General features: G+C 56.0%; 6 protein-coding genes across 6 annotated transcripts; 2 read left to right on the forward strand and 4 right to left on the reverse strand.

The window, feature by feature from the left end:
* CDEST_00374 (uncharacterized protein) lies at positions 1-786 on the reverse strand (the record flags this gene model as incomplete). Its single annotated transcript, XM_062916533.1, has 1 exon — positions 1-786. The coding sequence occupies one exon, from the start codon at positions 784-786 to the stop codon at positions 403-405; it is 384 nt and encodes a 127-aa protein (XP_062772584.1). The 3' UTR covers positions 1-402.
* Positions 787-2,356: 1,570 nt separating this feature from the next.
* On the forward strand, positions 2,357-6,182 carry CDEST_00375 (Putative meiotically up-regulated protein PB1A10.08). Its single transcript, XM_062916534.1, has one exon. The coding sequence runs from the start codon at positions 4,132-4,134 to the stop codon at positions 5,836-5,838; it is 1,707 nt and encodes a 568-aa protein (XP_062772585.1). The 5' UTR covers positions 2,357-4,131; the 3' UTR covers positions 5,839-6,182.
* A 6,869-nt stretch (positions 6,183-13,051) lies between these two features.
* On the reverse strand, positions 13,052-15,022 carry CDEST_00376 (Putative MPN domain, Cop9 signalosome subunit 5 domain-containing protein). Its single transcript, XM_062916535.1, has 2 exons — positions 14,788-15,022; positions 13,052-14,709 (listed from the first exon to the last, which is right to left on the reverse strand). The coding sequence occupies exons 1-2, from the start codon at positions 14,810-14,812 to the stop codon at positions 13,706-13,708; spliced, it is 1,029 nt and encodes a 342-aa protein (XP_062772586.1). The 5' UTR covers positions 14,813-15,022; the 3' UTR covers positions 13,052-13,705.
* Positions 15,023-15,079: 57 nt separating this feature from the next.
* CDEST_00377 (uncharacterized protein) lies at positions 15,080-18,292 on the reverse strand. Its single transcript, XM_062916536.1, has 3 exons — positions 17,282-18,292; positions 17,145-17,213; positions 15,080-17,077 (listed from the first exon to the last, which is right to left on the reverse strand). Exons 1-3 carry the CDS (start codon positions 17,387-17,389, stop codon positions 16,286-16,288), a joined length of 969 nt encoding a protein of 322 aa, XP_062772587.1. The 5' UTR covers positions 17,390-18,292; the 3' UTR covers positions 15,080-16,285.
* A 519-nt stretch (positions 18,293-18,811) lies between these two features.
* On the forward strand, positions 18,812-20,812 carry CDEST_00378 (Putative mycotoxin biosynthesis protein UstYa). Its single transcript, XM_062916537.1, has 4 exons — positions 18,812-19,841; positions 19,911-20,036; positions 20,127-20,360; positions 20,513-20,812. Exons 1-4 carry the CDS (start codon positions 19,499-19,501, stop codon positions 20,704-20,706), a joined length of 897 nt encoding a protein of 298 aa, XP_062772588.1. The 5' UTR covers positions 18,812-19,498; the 3' UTR covers positions 20,707-20,812.
* Positions 20,813-22,345: 1,533 nt separating this feature from the next.
* CDEST_00379 (Putative major facilitator superfamily, MFS transporter superfamily) lies at positions 22,346-24,201 on the reverse strand (the record flags this gene model as incomplete). Its single annotated transcript, XM_062916538.1, has 4 exons — positions 22,346-22,693; positions 22,834-23,352; positions 23,481-23,965; positions 24,048-24,201. The coding sequence occupies 4 exons, from the start codon at positions 24,199-24,201 to the stop codon at positions 22,346-22,348; spliced, it is 1,506 nt and encodes a 501-aa protein (XP_062772589.1).
* Between the last annotated feature and the right edge of the window lie 1,306 nt (positions 24,202-25,507).

The following is a 25,507-nucleotide window of genomic DNA, read 5'->3' on the forward strand; positions in this document are numbered from 1 at the left end:
GGTAGGAAACGGATGAAGGTGCTCTCCGTCGGCCTGCCTGTCTGGTCGACAAAAGCGAACGGTATAGGTCGGCAGGGATGAGAGGATGGGGAAGTGGAAAGACGATGGCCGGGGACTTCTGCACGATGCAAGGTGGTGGAGGTGGATTGCAGTCTATCCAGAGCCAGAGCAAACCGCTGGGTCATCTGGGGTCGGAGGAGGCCGATAGGAGTTGTTAATGGACTATATCCATAGATATGAGTTGCAAGCGATGGTGGCGAGCAGCTGGCGTGAGCAGTCTTTAGCGTCAGTCGGAGTCAAGGGCCGGGAATCTGAGGGCCGAGGAATCGGTGGCCGTGACAGGACAGTTCTCGTGGGTATTGGTCAGCCCTGGGCAACGACGAACAGCAGCCTAGGGGATTGTTAATCCGGGCAGGCTGCCGCGGTTGATCTGGGTCGGTGTCGACGAGACCTTGATTTGTGGTGTTGCAGGAGGGTCAAGGCGGCCTTCGGGGGGGAAGGAGTTGTGCAGTTTGGCGCATGCAGCTGGGGGCCGGATAGAATGGATGCTAAATGGCGTGGGACGAAGGGCGGTCGAAAAGGAGGGAGGGAGGGATGGGTGGTGGTGGTGGTGGTGGTGGTGGTGGCCGTGAGAGTGAGATTGAGAGTGGGAAGTGTGTATGGTTGGGCTGATAAGGAAATGGAGGCACACGACAGGCCCGCGGTTGTATTACGCATAAAAGGGACGACCGCATAAAACGGCAGGGGCGGGATGTGCGCGTGCATAACAGGGCATCCGTTAGCCATCAGGGCGAGGCAACAAGGGCAGGTACGACCTTCCTTTCAGCTTTCCCAGTTTTTCTACGCAGTACAGAATACAGAGTAGGTACCTACCCGCTGGAACCGGGCGGTGGGAAATAAACGGGGCCGCGGAGCTCCAGCGTCACCAGGGACGCCTTACACGTCTTACCTAAGGTGATTTATTCCTGAATTTATCCCAACAAGCAGATGCGCCGCCGTTATTGGCCTGGGCTCGCCGCTCTCTTGGCTGCCCCCCGGGTGGCGGTCCGCCATTGACACGACGGCTTGACCGGGTCAGCCGGGCAAGCACGCACGCAGCAGGGCATGCCGTCTTGCACTCACACGGTGCGTCCCTGCTGAAGAGTCTTGGTGCTTGGTGTTCTGTGCTTGGGTTGGGTCTTGGGATTGTCCCGGAGCCACTTTTATGACGGACGACTCTCTCTCCCTTGAGAGTTATTAGGGATCCTGTCCTGCCACTGCGAGTCTTGTGAGTCCGTGACTCGAAAGCGCATGCACATCCTCATGTCATTGTCCCACAGGCTGGGAGCATTGGGGCATCTTGCGACGTGTCGGATGGACGGGTCGAAATTGGCTGTGAGAGCGAGGGAGACAGAGCAACAAACGAACCGGACCGAGAGTGAAGAGGTGGTGGTGGAGGAGGAGGAGGAGGAGGAGAAGGAGGGGTGAGATTCATTAAGATTGTGACCAGCTTCCTCGACTGAGACCAAGGAGCGGGTGACCCCCGTGTCTGGCCGTCTTGGACCCCCAAATTGTGTTATGTCACCCCAAACTCTAAGCCCTAACTACCTAACATGCGGGTGAAGGGTGACGCTTCTCACTCGCCCATTCCACTCAGCAGAGAGTTTGGAGGAGAGGCAGGCATAGGCTTGGGCTCGGGCTCGGGCTCGGGCTTGGGATCCTTATCAGTGACTTCTTCCACAAGTGTTCCCTCGCCATTCGACGTTCAGCCTGGGAAGGAGGGGAGGCGGCCTGTGCACCCTACCTATCCTGCATCCATCCAGATTCAAATGTACTCCGTTCCGTACCGTACCCCGTACCCCGTACTGCCACTGGTAGGTACGGATACAGTGGATAGTGCTTGAGAGAATCGATCCAAATTGGGCAGGAAGGATGGGGGGAAATAGGCCACTCGTGACTGCCTGCCGAGCATCGCATCAGCGAGGGAAGGAGCGGAAGGCTGCTTGTGGAAGGAAAGAGGAAGGAACTTGATGGCTCCTTCCTCGCTCCTCACTCCAATGTTCAATGTGCAAGATACATTTGGCACCTAGATATCCCAAGGAGGAGGTACCTGAGTATTCAAGTGCCAGCCAGTTGCCAGACGCCTGCCTCATTGAAGGTTGAGAGTCCTTATCTCGGCTGCCCATTCGTGTCATATCAGCTACATCAATGCTTCCACCCGATGCTCCCACCCGTATCTACCCTCCTGTGCTGTCCTTGATGAGGTGTCGTGATGTACCTGCCTCCTTATCGAACCGGTCCTGTTGTGTTAACGTGATCTCTCTCCCTCTCTCTCTCTCCTCCATGTTATCTCTCTGTCCGTTACCCAAAACCAAGAGCCTCCCATCCTCAGATTCTTGACTCCCTTTCTTCCTCTCCCTCTGCCCACCTTGTCCTTTATTCTCCGGGCTGCATCGCGTCTGTCACTTCGCCACTCGTTGACTCTCGGCCTGTCGTCATCCTCCAGTCGCTTGCTCCAAGGCCCACGGCCCGCAGAGGACCTGACTCCTGCACCCGCGCACATCACATACATCATATCGACTACCGCTAGACACCGACGAAAAAACATCACATACCTACCGCCTACCTACCTTTGAACGTCAATCCCAGCCCTCTCCGGCCGAGCCTTGCATTGTTCGTACCTAATATCGGTAGCCCATCATCGTCATCCCGAGTCTCGAATTCACCCTCGTGACTGCCACCATACCGACGATATTCAAGGACCAAACCCATCTTCGTCCTGTCCATCGCCAGGTCTCCCCTGCCGCCCACTCCCGTGCGTGCTTATCACTGTAGCAGCAGCAATAGCAGCAGCAGCATAACATCGCTCCGCAATCTGTCACCGTCATCTCTCTCAACCTCGAACGACGACCCGACTCGCGCGCATTCACGCTCTCCACAACTTTACCCAGACAGCACCCACTTCGAGGGAGGGACACTACGTATACACACCGCGCTCCTATCTGTCACTCTGTTACTCTGCAAGGCAGCGGCGGCAATTTCAATCGCCGGCCTCCTGATTTTTCTTTTTGGTTGTTGCTGTGTATTTTCCCAGATCCCTCGGCCAAAAAGAGACTGGGATACATTGCGAAAGGTCTAAAACAGTAAAGCCGGGCCCGAATTCCACAAAGGAACCACGTATCGCGCGTCTGCATCACGCACCGCGAATACTACCACGACATAAGCCTTTGGGCCGTGCTCCGCTGCATCATCTCCCAGCAATCACCGCCCTCGAAAGTTCCCTCGCAATTCCCCTTGGAGACGTTGTCTGCAAAACCTCGACGCTGATTAGCTGCCGGGCCTGCTGACTTTTTACGATACCAAAACATCCACCACCCCTGTCCCTGGCACACGACACAAGCAGCTCCCGAAAAGGGCCACCGAAGAGTGCCTATCTAAACTTCGTGCTCTGTACAGATACGGATACTAGGGAGCAAGAAGCAGGAGGGAAAACCCAAAGGCCAGACGAGCACGTCCGTTCCACCGTCGCGCCCACATTCGCCAAAAACTGGTCGAACTGGTCCCCTAATCCTGCGTTGTCCCTTTATTTGCGGGACAGACAGGACGGACTGGAGTCCTGGACTCAACGAGACAGGACGGCGGCACCCAGCTTGCCACGCAACGGCAACGGCAACGCCCACTCCTCCCGAGTTTCCCACGCCCTTCGTCGCCCACACGCCCACAGCCAATCTCCAAAAGTCTCCAAAATCCACTGGTCCATCATCCTCCATCCAGTGTGCTAGTGTCATCTCACTGCCTGCTCCCTAGTTTGGGCCGCCGCCGCCGCCTCCGCCGCCGGTTTTGACGCTGAGCCACCCCCCCTGCTGCCAGTTCCAGTGCTATTGCCAGTCCCAGTCACAGTCACAACAGTCACCATCCCAATCCCGGTCTCCACAGCGCACCCTACCCTGCCCTGCGCTGCGGCCCCGAGCTGCTTGTGCTCGTGCTCAGTTGTGCCTGGTCTGGTCCCCTTACCGAGTACAGTACTCTTGTACAACCACGCTAATCACCACACACACAACACACACCCTTCCCTGTCAACCTGTCTTGCTTGTCGGGTCCGGCTTGCCCCGCCGAGCCACTGGGCGCACCAGGGCATGTCCAGACGCCGCCATGATGTCCCCAAGGAGTTTCCTTTACTACAATAGGCAGCCCTCGGCCTCGACCACACCTACATCGTCCTCTCCCTCCTCTTCGTCCCTCACGCCCAACTCAACCACTAACAGCTACGCCACCAGCTTGAGTTCGACTTTCGTTAAAACAACAACGACAACGACGACCGTCCCCATCAACACCTCCAGAACGGCTCAGCCTTCTGCCCTGCTGGATCGGAAAAAGGATGCCCAGAACGTCTCTGTCACAGTCACGCCTATCCCTACTACTTCCACGACCACCTCAGCTACCATGGCCAAAAGGAAGGATGCTCGCCGCGAAACGACAAAGTTGGCGCCCTCGAGCCCTCCCAGGACGACTACCAGCGTAACTACGCGACCTACCACCCCGACCACTCCGGTTCAGATCCCCTCCAAGGCGAGGTCAAATCCGTCTCACGGCTCTCATCGCCACGCGCAGCGGAAACCCTTACGCCCCCGGGATGTGCACTCACCAGATGCTGTCCCCCCTGCCATGCTGGCCCTGCTCGCCGTCACTGATATCCCCAGACCGCGACGCACTCTGAGGCAGAGGTTCTCCCGAGACCAGCACATGACTCTCGAGGCTGTCATTGAAAGACAGCAAGTATGCGAGAAGGAACTTAGTCTCACTTTTGGCAGCAAAAGCCCCATGGACCTGCTGCTCTCGCCGCCAGATGACTTGACAGACGATGATATGTCGATCAGCGACAGCGGCCTCGGTTCCGTTCTGTCCACCAGGACCGTCTCTGTGGAGTCGGTTCCTTCTTTGGGCGACTCCTTCTCGACCGACACATTGTCGTCCGTCGAGTCCCCTTACGGATTCAGCCCGCGAAGAAAGCGATCCCGTCAGCCCCGGCGGTCCCTGGAGCCCGTTTCATCGCCTCCCGGCCAGCCGGAGGACCATCCGCTGTCTCGCGACCGGGTCAACGTGGACGACCTCGATTTCCGGGTGTTTGATGAATCCCAGGACGAGGAGGACACCAAGTCGGAATTCTCGTTTTCCGACTACACGTTCCCCCTGCGGCCGCTCAAGTCGGCCTTTAAGTCGAACCTGACGGCGTCGCTGCGTGCACTGCGCTCGGCAGCGCGGTCCATCTCAGCCATCAACTTCTCGTCGATCCCGCCTGACGACTTTCTCACGCGGTCGATTCTCACGATCGACCCCAAGGTGCCGTACACGGATGAGCGACGACCACCGGTGCTGGAAGAGGAGCCGTCTGCGGCGCTGCGTCGGTACCTAAACCCCACGACCAACGCTCGCATCGAGCCCCACACGCCAACGGCGACGGCGACGGGCACGCGAAGCTTTACTGCCTCGATCCAGATGCAGACGTACAAGGTTCAGCGAAGCCGCAGCACACCACCCACGTCAATACGGAGCCCCTCTCCGACGACATCGGCGAGCACGACTCAGTCACCTACGCTGCCTTATCAGCCCCCAGCCCAATCTCCGAACCAGACCGCATTCACATACCCCCCCGGCGGTATGCGTCAACGGGAGATGCGGGAGAACTCGGATTTCATCCGCATCGCCGTCATGGAGATGGCGATGCGCAAGCAGGGCAAGCTCGACGACCAACGGCCGGGCCGCGCGCGGTGGGCATTGCCTCCGCGGAAGGCCAACGTGCGGGCCTACGATGTTGGCGCCGACGGCGTGCCGGCGCGTTGGATTCCAGCGTCAAACTGAAGTTGTCATCGTCACTCGAGCGGCTTGGTGCTTCAACGACACCTGTAGCGGCAAACGAAAGGGAAATCATTCAAGGTCGCCAACAGTCACACACACACACACACACACACACACACACACACACACACACACACACGATGCATCTCTCCACCAACGCGCTGCACTGCGCACCGATGCCGCAGTGTTTTAGGACTCCACGAGCCGAGCACGTCACAATTCTACGTGGGGGGGTTGTTTTGAAGGTCTCGTGGCCGGCGGCAAGCTTGGTTTTCCCCCTGTTTGCCGCGGTGTTCGGCCCTCCGCCCCTCTCCCTTCCCTCTTTCAGTGTTGCAACGCTGCGACGCTGTTGTCCGCGGAGAAGGCAGAGAGAGAGATGAATGGAGGGGAGGGTCAGGGTTCCTGTGCCCGTGTGTGCGCTGCCCTGATTGCACCGTGGTTACCAGGGTGGAATCGTCAGTCATTGACAGGGCACACCCCCCCAAGACGCTAATTTACGGGGAAAGGGTTGGGGCCCGCATTCCCAATCCCAACGCCAGCCTGCTAGAACAGGGGCCTGACGTTAAGTGCCTGCCTTATCCGATACCACGGAATGGTCAGCATCATCGCGCGTCTGGCCTTTGCCGAGGGGGGGGGGGGGGGGGGGGGGGGGGGGTTGAGTCTCCGCTATACACCCGAATGGTCGACTTGACGAGAAGAGCATCCGTTTTTTTCTGGGCTTCTAGAAGCAGTCCATCTGTGGGCCGTTTCGTCCACATGCTCTCTTATTACCTTACCGTTTGGTAATAGCTCAGAGGACCTTTTGCATTCCGTCTACCGCCTACCGCTACGGGCGAGGGACTTTGTTAATTGTCGATTTCACTCAGTTTTCGAAATGAGTGGCAACAGCACTTTGGCGGCCTGGGTGGGTCAACGACCACCACCTGCTGCATTGGTCGATTTTTCTAGAAGCGAACACGACGGCATCGGATGATGGAGAAGCGCATTTCGAAGCGCATTTCGAGCCGCTATTACACGAAACAAGAGCCCGGAGCAATCCGACCAAAACGAGGAAGGAGAAGAGAGAAGACGCGAGATGCGTTGACGGAATTTGCCCGTCAGACGACGACCGTGGACACGGGTTCGACACGCATCGCGCGCACACACACGCACGCCCATCGCCAAGTGTTTGTCCCGTCCACACGCGACTGATGCATTCACGGCCCGGTTCCGTGGGCGGGCATGGCCTGATGCCACCGCCATGCGACGTGCAACGAAGAGGGGTTGCAAACCATTTACGACTTTTTCTTTCTCTTTTTTATTGGATTCGACACGATTTGCATAGCGAAATATCAGGATGATGAGCATTTGAAAGGCGCATGCATATCCTATTTTATATATATATATATATATTTTTGGTTCCCTTCCCTCCTCTTACCATTGCCATGGTACCATTTACAATCCCCTTTTTTGGACTTGCACTCGCCCAAAGCCGTTTGACTTCGACCACGGCCTCGAGACCCGCCCGCTTCTCTGAATCGAGACTCGCAATCCACACCCGACACACACGGCAAGAGCTCGGAGTCTACAGTCTGCGGAGACAATGCAATCTCCATCGGACCCAGCTCCTTTGGGTGGCCCCCGCTTGAACAGCCGACGCTTTGGCCAAGGAAAAAAAAATCATTGACTCGGTCCTCGCATGTGAAATGCAGACCGAGTTATTATGACGCCCAAATGAGCAATGGGATTGGGGCCTGGCTGCGACGTGAGTCAGGCACAGATTTGCACACATGGCAGAAAGAGACGGGAGGACGGGGCAAAACTTCATTTTCTTCCTTATCTCTCTGCGAACGAATGCTAGAGACTTATCCCCATGACACATTTGAAGGCTGGGGGGGGGGGTTCTTCCTCTTCTGTTTACTATTTATTTATTTTTTTGTCGGTTTGTTTGGAAGGTGGTGCCGCATGAATGATTTGTTACGGCGCAGCGGCATTAGCAGGAGTAGAATTAGGGTCAGGATCAGGATCAGGAGCATAAGGTCCAAGGAGCGCGCTACAGACGTACCTTGTCGATTTCAGTTGCAGACCAAATACCAACCACACATTTGACACACATTCCTCGAAGGCATCTTTGTGTCTAATCACATTCTGGCCAAAAACACCGCGAGTTATTGCTGTTGAAAAGATTGGTGGGGAGGATTGACTTTGTGACATGCAGGGCGTGCCGCGTGCATATGGCCCAGGAACACGCGTCTGGTGCAGGGAACTTGATGCATGGAGGCCTAACCCCTTCTGACCAACCTCGAGAAACAATACTGACAGACACAGACCGCCTGGTTCTTTTGAGGTTGGGATGCGGATCGTTATTCACCGCCATCAGATGCGGCCAAGCCGAGGACGTGGTTGGCTTTCTCTCGTCTTCAGAACTGTGCTGTCTCTCCAAGTCGGGCCACTTGCTCGGCGGACCGGAACAGCATCGGACTTGTCGGAACGACGACGGCAATGCTCCGTTGGTGGGGATGAGTTTCCTTTTCTTTCTTCTCTTTTTTTTTGTTTTTTTTTTTGCCGCCCCTCACAAGACGGGTTCAGACGGCCTTCGCCTGACAGTTGTTGGGGCAGGTCCCATCCATCCATCTTCCCGACTCCATGGGCTTGTGCCGTGTGGTCTCCGGAGGGGCCGCCCGCCACGCCTCGGCAGTTGAGAGCGTAGCGAGCGATGACCACCGGCTTAACTGCCCGTTCAGGACAACTTTTTTTTCTTTTTTTTTCTTCCCTTTGAAGTCCACTCGCCTCGGTTGCGCGGTTCAGTTCACGGGAATTCGGAGAGGGCAGGGGGAGTGGATTTTTCGGCTCCAAAACTCTAGGCGAGAATGGTAGATTTTAGGAGAGTATGGGTTTTCTCTTTTCTTTTTTCCTTTTTTCCAGTCACAAATTTACGCGGCGAGATATTTCCGTCAGGACCCGCCACGCTCTTCCTTGCACACACACTACGCACGCAGACAGACAAATGGTCAATGATGATAATGATGATGATAATGATGACGGTGGTGGTGCCCCCCCCCCCCCCTTAGAACTGTCGGGATCCACTCGGAACGTCGCGCGCGATCGTGCGCCCGTCTGCACATGGCTGTGGCGAACGGGTTATTTGTTGCATGCGGCGGTTTTCATCTTTCTTCGTCCCCGTACATCCTCTCGAACTTCACAACGTCACATTTGTTATATTCAGGGTCCAATGCGAAATTATGCGTGAGCGCGTAATTCAGGGGAGGGCTGGCGAGGGTGTGTCTGACAACATCCCATGTGGCCATGAAATCGGAAATAGGGGCCCTATGCTTGCGAGAAAAGACCCTCGATCGCAAACCCCCTTGTCGCGACGACTAGGAAGCACTGCTTACAGGACCATGCCAATGCTACTATGTAGTATGTTCGTACGGATACAAGGTGTGTGATGAGCAGAGAGAGAAACAGAGAGGGCTAACATCGTACAGGCAAGTTGGGAACCCTAATCCTGGAGGGCGTGGGCTCTGAAAAGCCCCTGTGAAGAGGGGGGCCAGGATACTTGCAGGGATCCTCGGACGGTTTGTCACCGCCCCCCCTAGGGTCCTTGCTTACCCCCCCTTTTCCAGATTACGGTTGTTCCATGTTGGAGTCGAAATGGCCTTCTAGAAGGAGGTTAGATGGGTAGATAGTAGGGGGAACCTTTGTCGATCCTTCGACTGGGGGACCGCGGGGGATGTTATCTCTCTCTCCCTCTCTCCCTCTCTCCCTAACGCCCATTAGAGAAGGAGACAAGAAGGATGTTGGGTCATGAGTCTGTATCTGGAAGGCGGTTGGGGGGGGACATAAGATGGGAGAGTGTGTGTGATAGAGCGGTGGGAGCCGAAGGACGCTAGAGTGTTGGACCTTTTGTCGATCAGGGCCGGAGATTCATTCGGGTGCTTGGCTGGCGGCGATGGTTAGGCTTTTTTTCTTTTTTCCCCTTTTTGCCTCGGCTGAATGGACGACGGCCGCATGTGTGTGTACTATGCGATGATACGACAGTGACTCGACAGGATACGACGGTGACTCGACGAGACATAACAAGCGGGCCGTACCGTGAGAGTTTTAGGGGGGGGGGGGCCGTTGGCCGGCCGAGTCCGATGGGGGTTTCTGAGGGACGGACGGCGACGATGTGTGTTTGGTGCTGCGAGCGGGCGGGTACGCACGGCGATAGGGATGCGGTGCGTAGCCGTCGTTGTCGTCGTCGTTGCCGTCGAAGCCCGCTCGAGAGCGCTGCGGGCGTAGCTATAACCTCTACCCGCCCTCGTCCCTGGTCGAGGTGGACTCCAGCGAACAGACGTGCAACGCTAGGGACGTACGTAGGGTACTACGAGCAAGGTCCACGGTCTCATTTCTTGCGAGGGGACGGACAGTCGCGTTGTGAGAATATGAGAGGGGAGAGGGGGAGAGGGGTTTCCTCAACGCTTGGTCGGGTGTTAGAGTTCTGGGGGGCATGATTGGGACCCCATAGCTAGTCAGGTACCTTGTCGACGATGTCGTCTCGATAGTGCTGGCGATCGTCATCAGTCATCAGTCATCAGTGAAGAGTGGTGAGTACGTGAGTGCAGGCGCGAGTGGTGTAAGAACGTCGTATGTGTGGCTGAACTGTAAGTGGTGTTAACGGTGGCGGGGATTGCGTGAGGTTGTACGAGGATGGTGTTTTATGGCGACATATTCTTATCCGAGGTGCTGGCTGGTTGGGTATTTATAGGCAGAGACTCACCCGGTGGAGAGGAAAGGGTGTCTCTTCTCCATTTCATAGAGGGATTTCCATCATTTTTCTTTCTTGTTTCCTCAGTGGCTTTCCTTGGGGGGTAACGCCTGCCCCCTTTTCGAATCGCGCCTTGGGTTGGATTCGGGCATGTCATCGGGGTCGATGTGAGGTTGGAGGAACGGGATATGACATGGTGGCGAGGGTTGGGTTCATCGACGATCGCGAGGATACCGACCGAAATAACATGTCGACGGAGGAGGGGGCCTCTGGGGATGGGGGGCTGTTGACCTCACGACCGAAGCGCTAAACGGGGAGGCCCGGCTTCCCGTGCGAACTCGACCGAGACACGAACCCTTCCGCCCCGCGAACACGCCTCCAGCATCCCTTCTCGGCGTTGTCGCGGATCCGTTTATGCCCCGGGTCGACCGTCGTCTTCGTCGATAACTTCTCCGGAGGGGGGAGGGGGCTCATGGCGAGTAGAATTTGGGACCGACCCGGTGATGCTTGCAGGGCTGCGTCGGGAGGAGACGGATCCTGTCATCGCGAAGGGGTTGTTGCCGTCGATTTACACCATCGTGCCACGGAGGGGAGAGCACCTGGTAATCCGTCTTTCACTGGGGGGTCCTTGATGCCGACGACGGCCGGTTGGAAACTTTCGACCCACCCTCCGGTATGGCGTCGTTTTCTGATAGGGATTCATAACCGTGGGCTCGGGGTGGCTGTCTTGGCCGCGGACCTAGCTTCGTCTTTTTGCCTGGTGGGTATATCTCACTGAGCAGTTACGGACCAGAAGCGGTTCATACAGATCTCGCCCTAGGGAGGGATGCGCAGCGTTGTTAGCTTCTAAGGGTGAGTGTCTTCTTGACCTTGAGGCAAAAAGGGGGAGACAAGCAGGTTCTCGGGGTAAGGAATATCTCATCAAGTTGAGATGGCAGGGCCGACTTCCATGCTGGCGATGAGAGATGACACCCGGGGGTTTCCATTCATCAAGTTGAATGCATTTTATGTGACGAGATATTCTACAAACCAAATGCTGTGGAGCCCTGTTGGAGACTGCTCATGCCGGCAGTCTCACTGCTTTTCTCACGACTTGGACGTCGTGGAGCCACTGTATATGCTGGTTTCCTCATGAGAAGATTCCTGGTGGCAAGTTCAGCTGGTAAACCTGCTTCGGAGTTGCGGGAGAGTTGTTGATTCGAGCTGATACGATGCCCAGCACCCCTTGGCATGTCCGTGTCAAACCCTTGGTTTCGAGTGCTCTCTCTGCTGGAAGGGTGTGTGGACGACAACATGCAGTGGTGTATATCTTAATGAGAGTTGACGTGGAGACTTTGGTTTTTCATAGAACACAATCAGCCTCGCATTCCCTGTGAAGTGAGTCACCTCCCCCTCAGATTGGTCTCTGTAATTCTCGAGATCCCTTTCCATGATGTCTTGCCACTGGACTGGCCCAGTCTGGCTACCACAATGTGACTCCGAGGACAATGACGAGACCTTGGTCTGAATTTTCAGAAAAGCTTCTGGGGATGGCTTGCGATGACGCAAATTGTTTGTAGAAATGGGTATATGTGTCCTGTCAGTGACCCTTTTCTCACGCCTCCTGATTATGGCGCACCCATTGACTTTGGCTGACCTTTACGGATCTGCTGCTCGAACCTCCATTGGAATTGCTCCGACGTGGAACGTTCAAGGTGGTCCCGGAAAGTATTTCAACTGGCTTTCTTTGCCTCAAGCTATGGAGTGTCGCTGCTCCCGTCTTTTCGTCGCAAGTCCCGAAGCCGAACCAGCTAAGGCTTTCGTTTTTGCAAATGTAAGTGGATTCATGGAATTCGCGCATGGGCACAAGCAAGCATGTAAAAGAACAGGCATGGGTATGAAGGAGGCCTGGCATTCGGTCGCGGGACCAACTGCTCTTTACTCTTTCACTGATCAGGGCGTAACACCACATAACGTTGCAAGGGGTCTTAAAAGCCTCTACGAAGCCTAGGGGTAGAACTTGATCCGTGACCTATGATCAACTTGGATATCTGGATCCGGATCTGTCTTGGAAGGTGAAGGTCCTGTCATCCGTGGTTCTTTTCCCCCAGTACAAGTGTAGCTTCGGGTGAAGCTAGTTTCACAAAGAAGGAAGCGTACTCAATAGTATCCCGATCATTCTTCTTGAGCCCTAGTCATCATTGGAGTTCTGAGCTCTAGCTTACATCTACCTGGTCGGCCAGCATAGAAGGGCATAGTGAGCCTGAACAGGTTCGTCAGGATGGAGGACGCAAAATTGGCGGCGAAGCTCAGCACACTTTGTACGAGCTTGGTGGAAGAGTCTTGTCGACAGCCATTGAGAGAATTACTGTCTCTACTAGACGATAAACATGAAGCGGCCCCTGGTGCTGCTGATGATGATGATGATATGACGCTATGAAGACTGAGGCAAGCAACAAACACATTACCTACGATACGGTTACCCCCGTCTTCTGCCGTAAAATAGTGAACCTACATACACGGAGAGGCATTCGAAATCGAGCCTCGGTGCGCAACACAGACAGACGAATGAAAAGGGATTTGACGAGTGTTCCAGGTTGGATTTTCGGGCTTGACTGGTTCAGTGAGCACGGCGAACGAACGTGTCACGCTTAAGCCAGTCCACCTTCTGCTTTCATCACGATCCACAGGCCAAGAGAACAACATGGCGAACAGCGATGAAAGGGGCCAGGCTACTGTCAATGATAGGAAGGCAAAACGGCCTCGGTCCTGATGAGGTCGTTTAAGAATGGCCATTTCGAATCGGGTCATCTGAAGGCCATCCCGTCAGCCAGTGCCGCACTCCTCCATCAAAAGGTTCTCATATCTTTTGGGGATAGATTGCGCGCGAGAGCCATAGTGAGGCTTCGTCTCAAGACGTTATCGCCCCCATCAAATGGACCATCAAGCAAAGGAAAACGCGGTCGACCTCGGAGCGGAGAATACAAAGTCAGAAGCAACACCGGCTCGAGGACGATAGGTGTGGCTCAAAATCATGTCGTCATTTCAGGGCCAACGCCCTCCCTATCCTCTGAACGCCATCTATCATGCCCGGCGGGCTCTTGAAACCCTCTGGCGAGGGCAAGCAAACAATATGAACATCCCGTCCCCCGCTCACCCTGCTCATGACGCATTCGCGCCCACGTCGTTGAAGATCTTCTTTTTGACCTCCATCGACACCAGGCCGGTCCGTTCCTGCGTTGCCACCGTGTTGCTGTCCTTGACGAGCTTCGCGATCAAGCCGTCGACCTTCCTGGTGCCTACGACATGGGCGTTGGGCCCGGAGGCGCCCCTGGCTTGCCGTGCTACCTGTGTCGTTGTCTCCTTGATCCGGGACGCGAGGTCGAGCATCTGCTTGTTTCCGTAGTCGCGGTTCGTGATGAGCGGGCTCTGGCTCAGCGTCTGCACCCAGTACTTGTGCCACAGCAGCTCCAGGAGATGCGACTCCAGCGTGCTCTTGAAGTGCGACACCTCGAGGCTGTAGTACTTACTGGCGTGGGCGCCAAACTCGGCCGCCTTGGCCAGGGGCACCTCCTGCCAGCCGTCGCTCGTGACGGCGCCGCCGCCACCCTCCTTCTCCTTGACGTAGTTCTCGGGGTAGGTCCGGAAGGCGCCGATCTCGACCTTGCCGGCATTGATGGTGCGATCCGGGTCGATGACTACGGCGAGGAAGGGTTCTTGGAACTGCTGCTGCAGGGCCTGGGTACCGACATCGATGCCGGACAGCCAGCAGCCGTAGCCCGGGTGAGAGTGGTACCATCCGACGACGTTCTCCATGCGGCCCTGCTCGCGACACAGGCTCAGGTACTCGACCATGTACTCTTCGGCGTCGCCCTGGGCGTTGACGCGGGTCTCGGTGCCCTCGACTGGTAGGCGGAAGGCGTCGGTGACGATGAAGGTGTCGCCGTTGACGTAGCCCTGCATCAGACCCATGACCTCGAGGTTGCCGCCTGAACGGGCGTGCATGACCATCTTGATGAGGGCGACGGCGCTGATGCGGACGTTTTTGAAGTGGTTCGGGTTGAGGGCCCAGGGTCGGGCGTTCATGGCTTCTTTCTGGGCATCGAGATCGAGGTTGTAAAGGGCGTCGCGCTTGGGGTCGACCAACTTGACGTTGTTGTCGAGCTCTGGAAGGGGGAGGAGTGGAGCGGGTTAGCGATGAGCCCAGGACGCAATGGCAAGGAAGACGGGACGAGGTAGCATACCCCAAGACTTGAGAGCCGTTTCCATCTTGTCTGCTCGGTTCTGCGCGAGCAGGATCTGTTTGCAGGAGATGGCGATGGCGGAGGTGAAGGTGGAGGTTCGCGGCAAGGTTGGGGACGTCGCTGCCGTCAGTTACCGTTCGTTACCCCACCATCTAGTCGCCTTGCCTCTGGGGTATCTTATCGATAAGATAAAGCTAGCTGATGTGTTTACATAATCAATAAAACTGGGTCGGCCCCTAATGAAATCCGAAGAGGAAAGAACGCTGAGAGCTTCGACCTCCTCCTTCATGTGAGTGAATGGGAGAGAAGCATTCCCGCCAACGACAACTGCTTCTCTTTCAAAATGCGCGTTACTCATTCGGCAACGGGACGAAACTTATCGTCCTGACATCTTCTCCGTGGACCCGAACTCCTCGAAAGCGACAACATGTCATCTGGTGAATTCCCAGCCGGACTTTTCGGACTTGACTGGAGCAGACGAGCTGGCGCGAGGCGCGAGGATCAACGCCAGGCTCGGCTCGATTTCCAAGCAAACCCCGACTTCGGCGTACTTTGGCCCTCCTGCCTATCGTTCTCGCCATGGTACTCAGGTCGACGACCGGCCATGCGTGACCGGTCCAGCGATCCAGGAGAAGAGGGGAGGGGCGCTCGTGATCCATTCTTTGATCAGTGACGGTCAACCGGTCAGCAGGATACTGAGACAAGAAGCCAGAGCACCTCTCAGCAGTTGCATCTCAAAATGATGTGCAGCGCTTGGCCGAGATTTTCCGAAACCAAACGCCACGGCGCCCTGGTAGATCACGTAAACAAGCAATTCTTGGCAGAGATGGGTGGGTGGGTGGGTGGAACTGTAACGTCTTCAACTTGCCCGGTCGAGCAACCTCAACAACACCAGACGTCATGATATCTTCGGATGCCGCCTGCCGCGAACCAGATTCCTCGTCATAACAGAATAAAGAACCCATCGACCATCCTGGAAATCTCATCCGACTTGCCGCTTTGATGGCCCCCTCTCGGACGTCTTTTGCGAGCGCAAAAGTGAGGGTGTCCCGGCCCACGTCGCATGTCATGGCCGGACCGGTTCCGACATGTTTCGATATCGTCCCAAAAAAATCACGTTGAGTCGAAACGCTATTTTCGTCGCAACATGCGGCGGTTCATGCAAGCGGAAAAAGGAAGAATTCAGTTCAAATTTAGATTGCTGCAGGTCTCCCTTGCGACCACCGAGTTTCAAGCTCGCACCTCACGCGACCAAGTCAAGTGTTCATGGGCCGAAGAGGGTGCACTTGAAAGTACGGTTATTATTAATGTTCAAAATGTATGGAGACGAAGAAAGCTGACTTCTAGTCTACGGGGCCGTTCGTCGTCCGAGGTTACCGAACCCGAGCCCGAGGTTGAAGTGGTTTTCCGTATGAACTCGGGACTGTAACAGTACACAAAGCCGGTCGCTCGTCTCAACTCAAAGGCGCCGTGGCCAGAGCGTTACATTGTTGGCCCCTTAGGCGGTGAAAGCACGAGCCTCTAGATCCTCGTCGTCGGCGAACTCATCACGCTTGTTGTTGTTGTTGTTGTTGTTGTTGGCATTGGCATTGGCATTCTTGGCCTTAGCATTCTTGGCCTTGGTCTTCTTGCCGCGGTGGTGAGGCTCGCGGGCCTCGATATTGCGGGTCTCAAGATCGATGTCCTCGTCGTCCTCAACAGCAAGCTCATCACGCTTGTTGTTGTTGTTGTTGTTGTTGTTGTTGGCATTGGCATTGGCATTCTTGGCCTTAGCGTTCTTGGCCTTGGTCTTCTTGCCGCGGTGGTGACGAGCCTCGATAGCTCGGGTCTCAAGATCCGCATCGTCATCGTCCTCAACGGCAAGCTCATCACGCTTGTTGTTGTTGTTGTTGTTGTTGTTGGCATTGGCATTGGCATTCTTAGCCTTGGCATTCTTAGCCTTAGTCTTCTTGCCGCGGTGGTGACGAGCCTCGATAGCTCGGGTCTCAAGATCCGCATCGTCATCGTCCTCAACGGCAAGCTCATCACGCTTGTTGTTGTTGTTGTTGTTGTTGTTGTTGTTGGCATTGGCATTGGCATTCTTGGCCTTAGCATTCTTAGCCTTAGTCTTCTTGCCGCGGTGGTGACGAGCCTCGATAGCTCGGGTCTCAAGATCGGCGTCGTCATCGTCCTCAACAGCAAGCTCATCACGCTTGTTGTTGTTGTTGTTGTTGTTGTTGTTGTTGGCATTGGCATTGGCATTCTTAGCCTTGGCATTCTTAGCCTTGGTCTTCTTGCCACGGTGGTGAGGCTAGAGGTGACGAGGTCAGTACTTGAGTCTTCGATGTGAGCACATTTGAGAAAGATGAGAATCATACCTCACGGGCCTCGATGTTGGCAGCCTGCGGCGCAGCCAGTACAGGCATGGCAAGTGCCACAGCGGGGGCCTGGTTAATCTCGTATTAGCCAAAGTGTCCAAGAGGAGTACAGGTTCATGGTGGCTCTCGGAACTCACTACATAGCGTCTGACAACTCCTCCCGTTGGTACGAGGGAGAAGGAGTGAGCACCCTGGACGGCTAGGATGCTCGCCAAGAGGAAGTGGCCAAAGGTAGGGTATTGCATCTTGGAAATGAATGATTGGCTGACCGGCAGCGAATGGCAGCAACTGAATTAGCAAAGGAAAGGAATGAAGGGTCGCGTCGAGCGATCAGGGGGGCCAAGCAGTAGAATGAGATGTACGGATGGTCAGGCAATCATGGGTTGATGAGTGGGTTTGAGAAGATATTATATCTTGCTCACACCTCTGTCCCTCCGCAACTGGGGAACATGGCCCCCCCCTTCCCTCTGCGACCCTTTGCTCCTCTTGCGTCGACATTGTGCCCCCCGCCGCCTCGTGTAAGTGAGGGAGCATGGGTTGGGCCACCAAGTTTAGACGAGATCCCTCGATTGGAAGGCGTCGAAAACGTGATCAGCTTGCTGTAAAGGACCAGAAACGTCTCACAATACCCAGTCCATATGGAAAAGGGTCTGGAAGGGGTGGGAGGGAGGAGGTGGAGAGACAGGGCCACGGACAATGACGGCTTGGGATCTGTTGCTCGGACTGAGCTAGCCGCGAGAGATGGGACTCGTTCAAAACCCCTCGAGCCAGTCTGATGATGTCGAAAAGCATTGGATGTGGAGTGGAGTTGACTGGGATCCCCGAGCCGAATTCCGCGCCTGCAGGCCGTCCTCTCGTTCTCGCAGACCACAGATAGACACTTAGATGCCTCGGATGCTACCTTATTGCCAACAAGACACGGGCTGCCGTCTTGGGCTCGCTTGCAGTTTCAGTAGGAAGACGACCAAGGCAGCCAGGTGGGCTACCTAGGATGGACCCCCGGTATACGATCTGATGCTAAGCTTGATCGACAGGTTGTTACGGAAAGTCGTCGCGACACGGCTTCGTTAAACTGGGGGTGGGATTACATAGGCTCGCTGTGAGTGGACGGGCCCCGTGATGATCCATCATTTTGGTGGAGGTGGAGGCAAGCCTGAGTGAGCTGCCCGCACAAGGGAATGTCTCAGGCCGCCAAGACCTGACAAACCCCAAACTGCAAAGGGTGCCGATTCCGCGATGTGCAGTATGCAAGTACGGAAGTTGGTTGCCGTAGTTCAGAGTGTTGATCGTCGTTAAAGACCGGATTCTTCTAGTTCTAGGCCGGGAACGGTTGGTGTCACCATCTCCCCTTACCCCGCAGGCCACTCCTTGTCTCACCAGTTGTGTGTTTCGCTATGCCCCTGTTCTGAGACGCGGCACCAACGATTCAGTCCTGGCCACCGCTGACAGGGCCCTCAGCTGTGTGAGATAGTAGAACCTCAGCAAGATCAGCTGAGCTGCAGCTGCAAGCTTCCTAGGACGCACGACTAATCACGGCCTATTATCACCACCAACACCATCCATAGGGGAGGGGGACATGTCTAAAAGAAGGGGGGCCACTCCGTGGCATGGCGATTGGACGGATGAGATGGGACCCCCCTTTTTGTCTTCTTGTTCCTGCGTCATCCAACAGGGGACAGCCTTGAGCTGTGACAGAGGCTCAAGCTAGGCTGCGTGTCGTCTATTCCTGCGTCCGTTCTGGACGAAATGTTCCTCTGTGGGGCGTGTCCGCAACTTTCGCAACGAACATCAAACAAGCCATACGTTTCTGGTTTTGGGACTGGTTGACATTCTCCCTCCTGGTGGGAGAGAGAGAGAGTACACTCTCTCTTTCTCTCTCACACACTCTCTCCCTGTTCAGCACAGTCCGCGGATCTATGCAGCGTACCTGGTGACAGACGGGGACTTTGCGGGCCCGAGGTGGTCGGAGAGCGGCTCTGCTGTGACGACCGACCCATCCTTTGGTTTGACCGAACGGGATTGTGTTCATGGATCTGCCATTAGTCGAAAATCCGATTTTCGTCGAAGAAGCGATCACCTTGGCACTCTCGTCTCTTCTTACTCCCAGACAGCGTTAGGGCGCCCGGCGTCCTTCCCTCGAACCTACTCCCATCTGCTGTGCACTGCTGCCGCTCACTTCTTCCAACTTGTCTGTGTGAGTGTGTGTGTGCATGGTCATTTTCGATTCTCCCATTTCCCATCATTGTTGCGTCTTGTTTGTCACTTGTTCCATATTCTCTTCTTTCTACTCGTAATTAGCACCTGGCGTGCTTGAGTACCTCTGTACCTTACGTTACGTCTTGCCCTTCTTAATCATGTCTTCGGAGAAGCTCTACCGCTCCGTGCCCCACGAGGAAGAGGAGGTCGAGAGCCTCGCCGGGAGCCTCAGCACGGAATCCACCGAGATTGCGGACGGCATGACGGCGGCGGCGGCGACGACGACGACGACGAAAAGCGCGGCGTGGAGGCGGATGAGACTCAGCGACGAGCAGCACCCGTGCAGAGACAAGGCCCGCCGGCTGCTGCGGTACTGGCCCTGGGTCGCCCACGCGGTGCTGCTGACGACGTCCGTCACGCTCTTCGCGGCGTCGTTCTGCATGCGCTACGGCAGCCATCAGAACGACGATATCGTCTACACCAAGAAGTACTCATCCTATTGTACGGACTCCCCCCCCCCGCTCTTCCTGTTCCGGGTTCTTGCGTGGGCTAACATGCGGCTGCACACAGCCCCCGCGGCGGGAATCGTCAAGTACCACACCGAGAGGTACAACCTGACGCCCATCATGGACTGGTCGCCGTTCGTCGGGGCCGGGTACGAGGTCGACAGGGCGTGGGACCACATCACGAACAACAGTAAGCAGGCCATTCGGAAAAGAAAGAAGAAGAACAAAAAGACAGGAAGACGATGAGGGGCGCCGGCTAACGAGACGGGACATGTGGCAGTTGGCGACCAGATGATCTCGCACGCCGAGCTCACGAGGCTTGGCCTCGACCCGAAATCGATCAAGATCACGAACCCCATCACGGGCGAGGAGGGCTACCGGGCGGGCCTCGAGGTGTTCCACCAACTGCACTGCCTCAACCTGCTGCGCATGTCGACGTTCCCGGAATACTACTCGGACGCGGAGGTGGGCGGCGACGTGGCCACGGACCCCGAGGACCTTCGAGGACACGTCGGTACGTTTTCTCGCCCCTTTCAGGGACAACCTCAACTCCCATTCTCCATTTGACCCCCCAAAAACGGAGACGGACGAGAGAGAGAGAGAGAGAGAGAGAGAGACTGAGATAAAGAGAACGTTTGAAGGAGGCTAACGCATCTTGACTTACAGACCACTGCCTCGAGGCGTTGCGGCTGAACCTCATGTGCCAGGCCGACATTGGCGTCTTCACCTTCAAGATGTACCCGGAGCTCCCCGTCGAGGGCCACTGGCCCGATTTCAGCACGCTGCACACCTGCCGCAACTTCGACGACATCCGAAACTGGGCGCTGACCCACTCGGTGACGTTTGAGGACGAGGAGTAGAGGTGGGGGTGGTCGTTGGTTGGGATGAGTTTATGGATCCTTGTGAACGGATGGATGTCAATGTATGCAGGGTAAGGTGAGGCAAGGCAAGGCAAGGCAAGGCAGGACAGGGCAGGGGGGGCAGGGCAGGGGAGGGGCGGAAATGCAGGCCAACAAGAAGATTCAAGATTGAGTCTCAGCATAGTTCGTGTCGGCACGCGCCTCGAATCTTATCGGGGAGGGCTACCTTAACCTTCAAGTTTATTTACTCTTATTTGTCGTGTGTGTGTGTGTGTGTATGTGATGGGGGATGTCGGATATGTCATACGAGGTCTGGATGGGAGAGAGAGAGACTCTAGCTGGGATTCTTTCTTTCTCATGGTGGAGGTGGAGGGGACAGAATGCTCCGGACGGACGGGCGGAATCGTCATGAGCCGAACGGTCAGCACATTGAGCATGGAACAAGATCCATTTCGCCCTGATGGTCTAGCGGTATGATTCTCCCTTAGGGTTGTCTCCGACAATTCACTTCTGGGAGAGGTCCCAGGTTCGATCCCTGGTTAGGGCCCACTTCTTTTGCTTTTTCGCCCTGTGAAACCTGGATTTTTAACATGTTTGTGTCGATTTTCTGTCTCTCTTTTCCGTTGATTGTTGAATCGTGTTTGGTGAATCCTGTTTGAAGGCATCACCAGACTGTGCGCAGGAGCCGTGCACAGCCCCCGTATACGTACCGCCTTAGTAAGCTTTCCACCCCCCGCTTATCTACTGACCTGTCACGCCAGCCACTGCAGGCAGGTATTTGTTCTTAGGTGGTAAGTAGGCACTGACCTTAGGTATCTTGGGTACTTTACACACGATTGAGCACGCACCACACCTATCCATCTCTCTTCTTCACACAACAGTCCCTCCACCCCCCATCCATCCCTACGTTCCCGGCCGGCCACATATCTCGAGTCAATTCTGCAACGGACGGACTGGTTTTCCGATCAATGACTCGAGAGGGACGGGAAACTGAATTTGCATTCACTCCTGACCCTACCCACCTACCCTACCCCTGTGAGGAAATGGCATGCAGACAAAACATGTGTCGAAGGCCGCGGCGCATACCATTCCCGAGAGCCTCTGTACAGGTACACCTTGCACACCTTGCACTTTGAGGGCGAGACGTGGTGTGACTTCGCCGCCGCGGATCCCCGGTGGCCCGACGACTCTTCCGTCGTTACCGTGTCTGGATCTCGTGCGTGCAGCGTGAGTTGCATGCCTTCTGTCGAGTTTGTGCCAGCCAGACCATGTCTTACTTATTGCGTCTCCGACTCCGCCCCCTCCCGGAAGATCGGCAGCCCCGGCGGTCCGGCACGGCAGTCTTGCGCCCCGTTCCTCCGTCGGGCGTAGTTTTCTCTCTCTCTCTCTCTCTCTCTCATGTCATGCACATCATTGCGGGGGAAACACGACAAGAAAACAAGACAACTAAACAGTCATTGATCAAAACGTAAACATTTTTCTTCGTGCGCCTCTCGGGGCAACCGCTGGTTCTTTTGCCAAACGGGGGTATCAACAGCCTCTCTATCCATACATTACGCAAGCAACTCTTATATCCCTCTATCCTCTTCTAAGGATCATTTATCGTTTTCCCCGTCTTTCACATCGGGTGCCCCCCCAACTAGGCTTCCTCGTCTTTCTTGTCGTTGTCCGTCACGATGCCCATCTTCTTGTTCATGAGCTCGTCCGGGTCGCCGGCGCCGGCGTCGAGGACCTCGAGGTTGCCGTCGGCGTCCTTGGTGCCCGTGCGGTAGCCCGAGTGGCTGCCGAAGACGTACCAGACGTAGCAGGTGAGCACGGCCGTGGTGATGAGGAAGCCGAAGATGGTCCAGTTGCCCATGCTGTACATGGGGGAGTCGGTGCTGGGGAAGAGGAAGGGGGCCGAGATGCCGCCGCAGTTGGCGATGGCGATCATGCCGCCCGTTGCGAGGGCCGTGGCCGTAGAGCCCTGGACGGTCGCGGTGCGGTGCTGCATTTCCCACAGGTTAGCTTTTTTCGTACTTTTACTCTCTCTCTCTCTCTTTCTCTTTCTCTCCAAGGCGAAACTTGTACTGCAGCATCACCATTTACGGAAATGTGCCCACCAAAACAAAACAAAAAATGACTTACAGCAACAAAGGGGAGGACGGCGGCGTTGGTGCAGGCGATGATCATAACGGCAAAGTAGCGCACGCCCCAGTGCTTCACGACGGCCAGCAGCAGGTAGCCGGTGGCAACGAAGACGAGGCCGCCGATGACGTGGCGCGAGCGCTCCTTGGTCTTGTCGCTGTGCAGGCAGTTGCCGATGATGACGAACATGGCGAAGACGTTGGGCGGAACGGTCAGCAGCTGAGCGTTGTAGCCCTTGAAGCCGAGCGAGGAGACGATGGTGGGCGCGAAGTAGCCGAAGGCGTTGAGCGAGTTGGTCATGAGGAAGTACATGACGGCAAAGAGCCAGAAGTAGGGGTCGGCCACCGTCTTGCGCGCCACCTTGCCGTCCCAGTGCTTGTCCTTCATCGAGGGCGCAAAGGGGCCGAGGCGCTTGACGGCGAAGGCGCGCTCCTCGGGCGTCAGCCAAGCAGCCGTCTGCGGGTAGTCGGGCAGCATGAACCAGACCATGATGCCGACGATGACGGCGGGGATTCCTTCCTATTGGTCAGGTTTGTTAGTGAACCATTTCTCTCTCTTTTTTCTTTTCTTTTCTTTCTAATCCAAATATCTCCACGGGATAGGAGGAAGTAAAAGGAGGAGTAAAAGGATGAAAGAGAAGGACGAACCAGGATGAACAGCCATTGCCAACCGGTGAGGCCGCCCTTGCGGTTGAGAAAGGAGATGCCCGTGGCGAGGAGGCCGCCGAAGGCGCCGGCGACGGCGACGGAGGAGGCGAAGATGGCCATGCGGGTGGCGCGCTCCTCGGGCTTGTACCAGAAGCAGAGATACATCATGATACCGGGGAAGAAACCGGCCTCGGCGAGGCCGAGCATGATGCGGACGGCGAGGAGGCCGCCGTAGGTGGTGACGGCGGCGGTGCAGATGGTGACGATGCCCCACGAGACCATGATGCGGGAGATCCACTTGGAGGGGGAGAAGTACTTGAGCATGATGTTGGACGGGAACTCCATGAGGACGTAGGGGACGAAGAAGAGGGCGACGGCGACGTTGTAGCGCTGGCCCGTGAGGTTGAGCATGGTGACGATGTTGTCCTCGGGCGTGTCGTTGTTGAGCGTGCGGGCGTTGCCGAGGTTGACGCGGTCGAGGTAGTCTTTTTTAGGGGGGGAAGTGTGTGTTAGTGATGGGAGAGAGGAAGGGAGAGATGCTATGCCGTAGCTGCTTTGGTCACATACTCAGCAGGTAGGTCACGCAGATCCAGGGGAGGATTCGGAGGTCCTGCTTGCGGACGATGCGGCGCTCCATCTCCTTATCGGCGAGGTCGACGGTCTCGAGGCCGGGCACGTCGAGGGACGGCGCTGGAGCGAACATGGCCTTCCAGTCAGGCATCTTGGCGGCTTTGGGTGTCTCGGTGAGAGTCTCGGTGAAGGTATGTCTTATCTCGGTGGAGGTGAGGTGGAGAAAGAGAGAGAGAGAGAGAGAGAGAGAGAGAGAGAGAATGAGTCGCTGGGTTGGACCCGGAGTTGTTGTTGTTGGTGGTATGTCGTTGACGACGACCGTTGGCACCACGCTGTTTTGGCCCGGTATGGTGAGGCCTTGTTGAATGAAGCTGTTTGAGGACCTGGGACTCTTCAGACCTTTCGACTCTCCGGCCAGGAGGGAGGGAGTTGAGGTGTTATAAGTCGAGTTTCTCTCAAGCGATGCCAACCCACGTTGGGTTCCGCCTACATGGTTCGATGTACATCCACATCCATTCTCCATGCCGACTTAGGCCCGTGGAACCCCCCATAGAACGCGGCGGCTGCAACCCCGCGACAATCTGGTCTTAGAAACGGTATTCGCACAACCGAAATGCTGTCTTATCTCTGCCATCGCGGGCCAATTGGGGGCTCTGATAGGATAAGGTGGTTCTTGGTTGACTGATCCCTGGTAAGAGCGTGGGAACGTCCCCGACTCCCGACTCCCGACTGCTTGGCCTCCCCCCCCTCTCCCAAATCATCAACCTTCAATTAAGCGTTTGGGTGAAGCCAATTGGTAAATGCCGGCGGGGGAGATAACGTGTCACCCAATCAGAGGGCCCAGCCGCGCTTTCGCACGTTTAGATAACAGGCTTGTACAAGGTGTGTGTGTCTGGGCAATGCCAGGTCCAACTCTGCCTTTGGAACTTGCCCCCGAGGGGGCGACCCCGGACTCGGAGGCTAGCGCCGTGTGAACCATTTCCCAGGGGAGACAGACTACCTGTACTTGTAGAACGGTGTGCTGTACACAGTAATGCTCTAGCTGCTGCAAGAGCCCAAGGGTTTCTCTCTTTGGCAATGTTCGGCGTGCTGCCGTGCGTCCGGTTATCGGGGTGGCTTGCAGAGTTTTTCGTCAACATCTACGTACAGGTAGAAGCCTCCAGTGACGGACCGGTTGATCAAGGACGACAAAGAGAGGCTTTTGGTGACATGTTAAACAAGACGCCCGGCCGAGGGCGTGTCAGCAGCAGACGGGAGTAATTCATGGATGGATTAGCACGATTATACTCTCCTCAAGGGGGGGCGACATCATGGCAAAAAATAAAAATAAAAATAAAAATAAAACTCTCAATCCCAGTCTCTCGGATCGCCTGTCGGCCTGCCTGGTCGCTCGCCAAAGACGACGGATGGGGAGGACATGAGGATATTATTCAGAGTCTCCGTGGGTCTCCGAAAAT

The sequence above is a fragment of the Colletotrichum destructivum genome, chromosome 1 (assembly GCF_034447905.1).
Source record: "Colletotrichum destructivum chromosome 1, complete sequence".
Classification (NCBI taxonomy): Eukaryota; Fungi; Ascomycota; class Sordariomycetes; order Glomerellales; family Glomerellaceae; genus Colletotrichum; species Colletotrichum destructivum.

What these genes read in the sequence shown, in the direction of transcription:
- CDEST_00375 (XM_062916534.1), top strand. Translation starts at nt 4,132, where the DNA reads ATGATGTCCCCAAGGAGTTTCCTTTACTACAATAGGCAGCCCTCGGCC.
- CDEST_00377 (XM_062916536.1), bottom strand. Translation starts at nt 17,389, where the DNA reads ATGCAATACCCTACCTTTGGCCACTTCCTCTTGGCGAGCATCCTAGCC. An exon ending in GAGTTGTCAGACGCTATGTA is followed by an intron (nt 17,214 to 17,281) that starts GTGAGTTCCGAG and finishes GAGATTAACCAG; the next exon opens with GCCCCCGCTGTGGCACTTGC. An exon ending in CCAACATCGAGGCCCGTGAG is followed by an intron (nt 17,078 to 17,144) that starts GTATGATTCTCA and finishes CGTCACCTCTAG; the next exon opens with CCTCACCACCGTGGCAAGAA.
- CDEST_00376 (XM_062916535.1), bottom strand. Translation starts at nt 14,812, where the DNA reads ATGGAAACGGCTCTCAAGTCTTGGG. An exon ending in AACGGCTCTCAAGTCTTGGG is followed by an intron (nt 14,710 to 14,787) that starts GTATGCTACCTC and finishes TCCCCCTTCCAG; the next exon opens with AGCTCGACAACAACGTCAAG.
- CDEST_00378 (XM_062916537.1), top strand. Translation starts at nt 19,499, where the DNA reads ATGTCTTCGGAGAAGCTCTACCGCTCCGTGCCCCACGAGGAAGAGGAG. An exon ending in CAAGAAGTACTCATCCTATT is followed by an intron (nt 19,842 to 19,910) that starts GTACGGACTCCC and finishes GGCTGCACACAG; the next exon opens with CCCCCGCGGCGGGAATCGTC. An exon ending in GGACCACATCACGAACAACA is followed by an intron (nt 20,037 to 20,126) that starts GTAAGCAGGCCA and finishes GACATGTGGCAG; the next exon opens with TTGGCGACCAGATGATCTCG.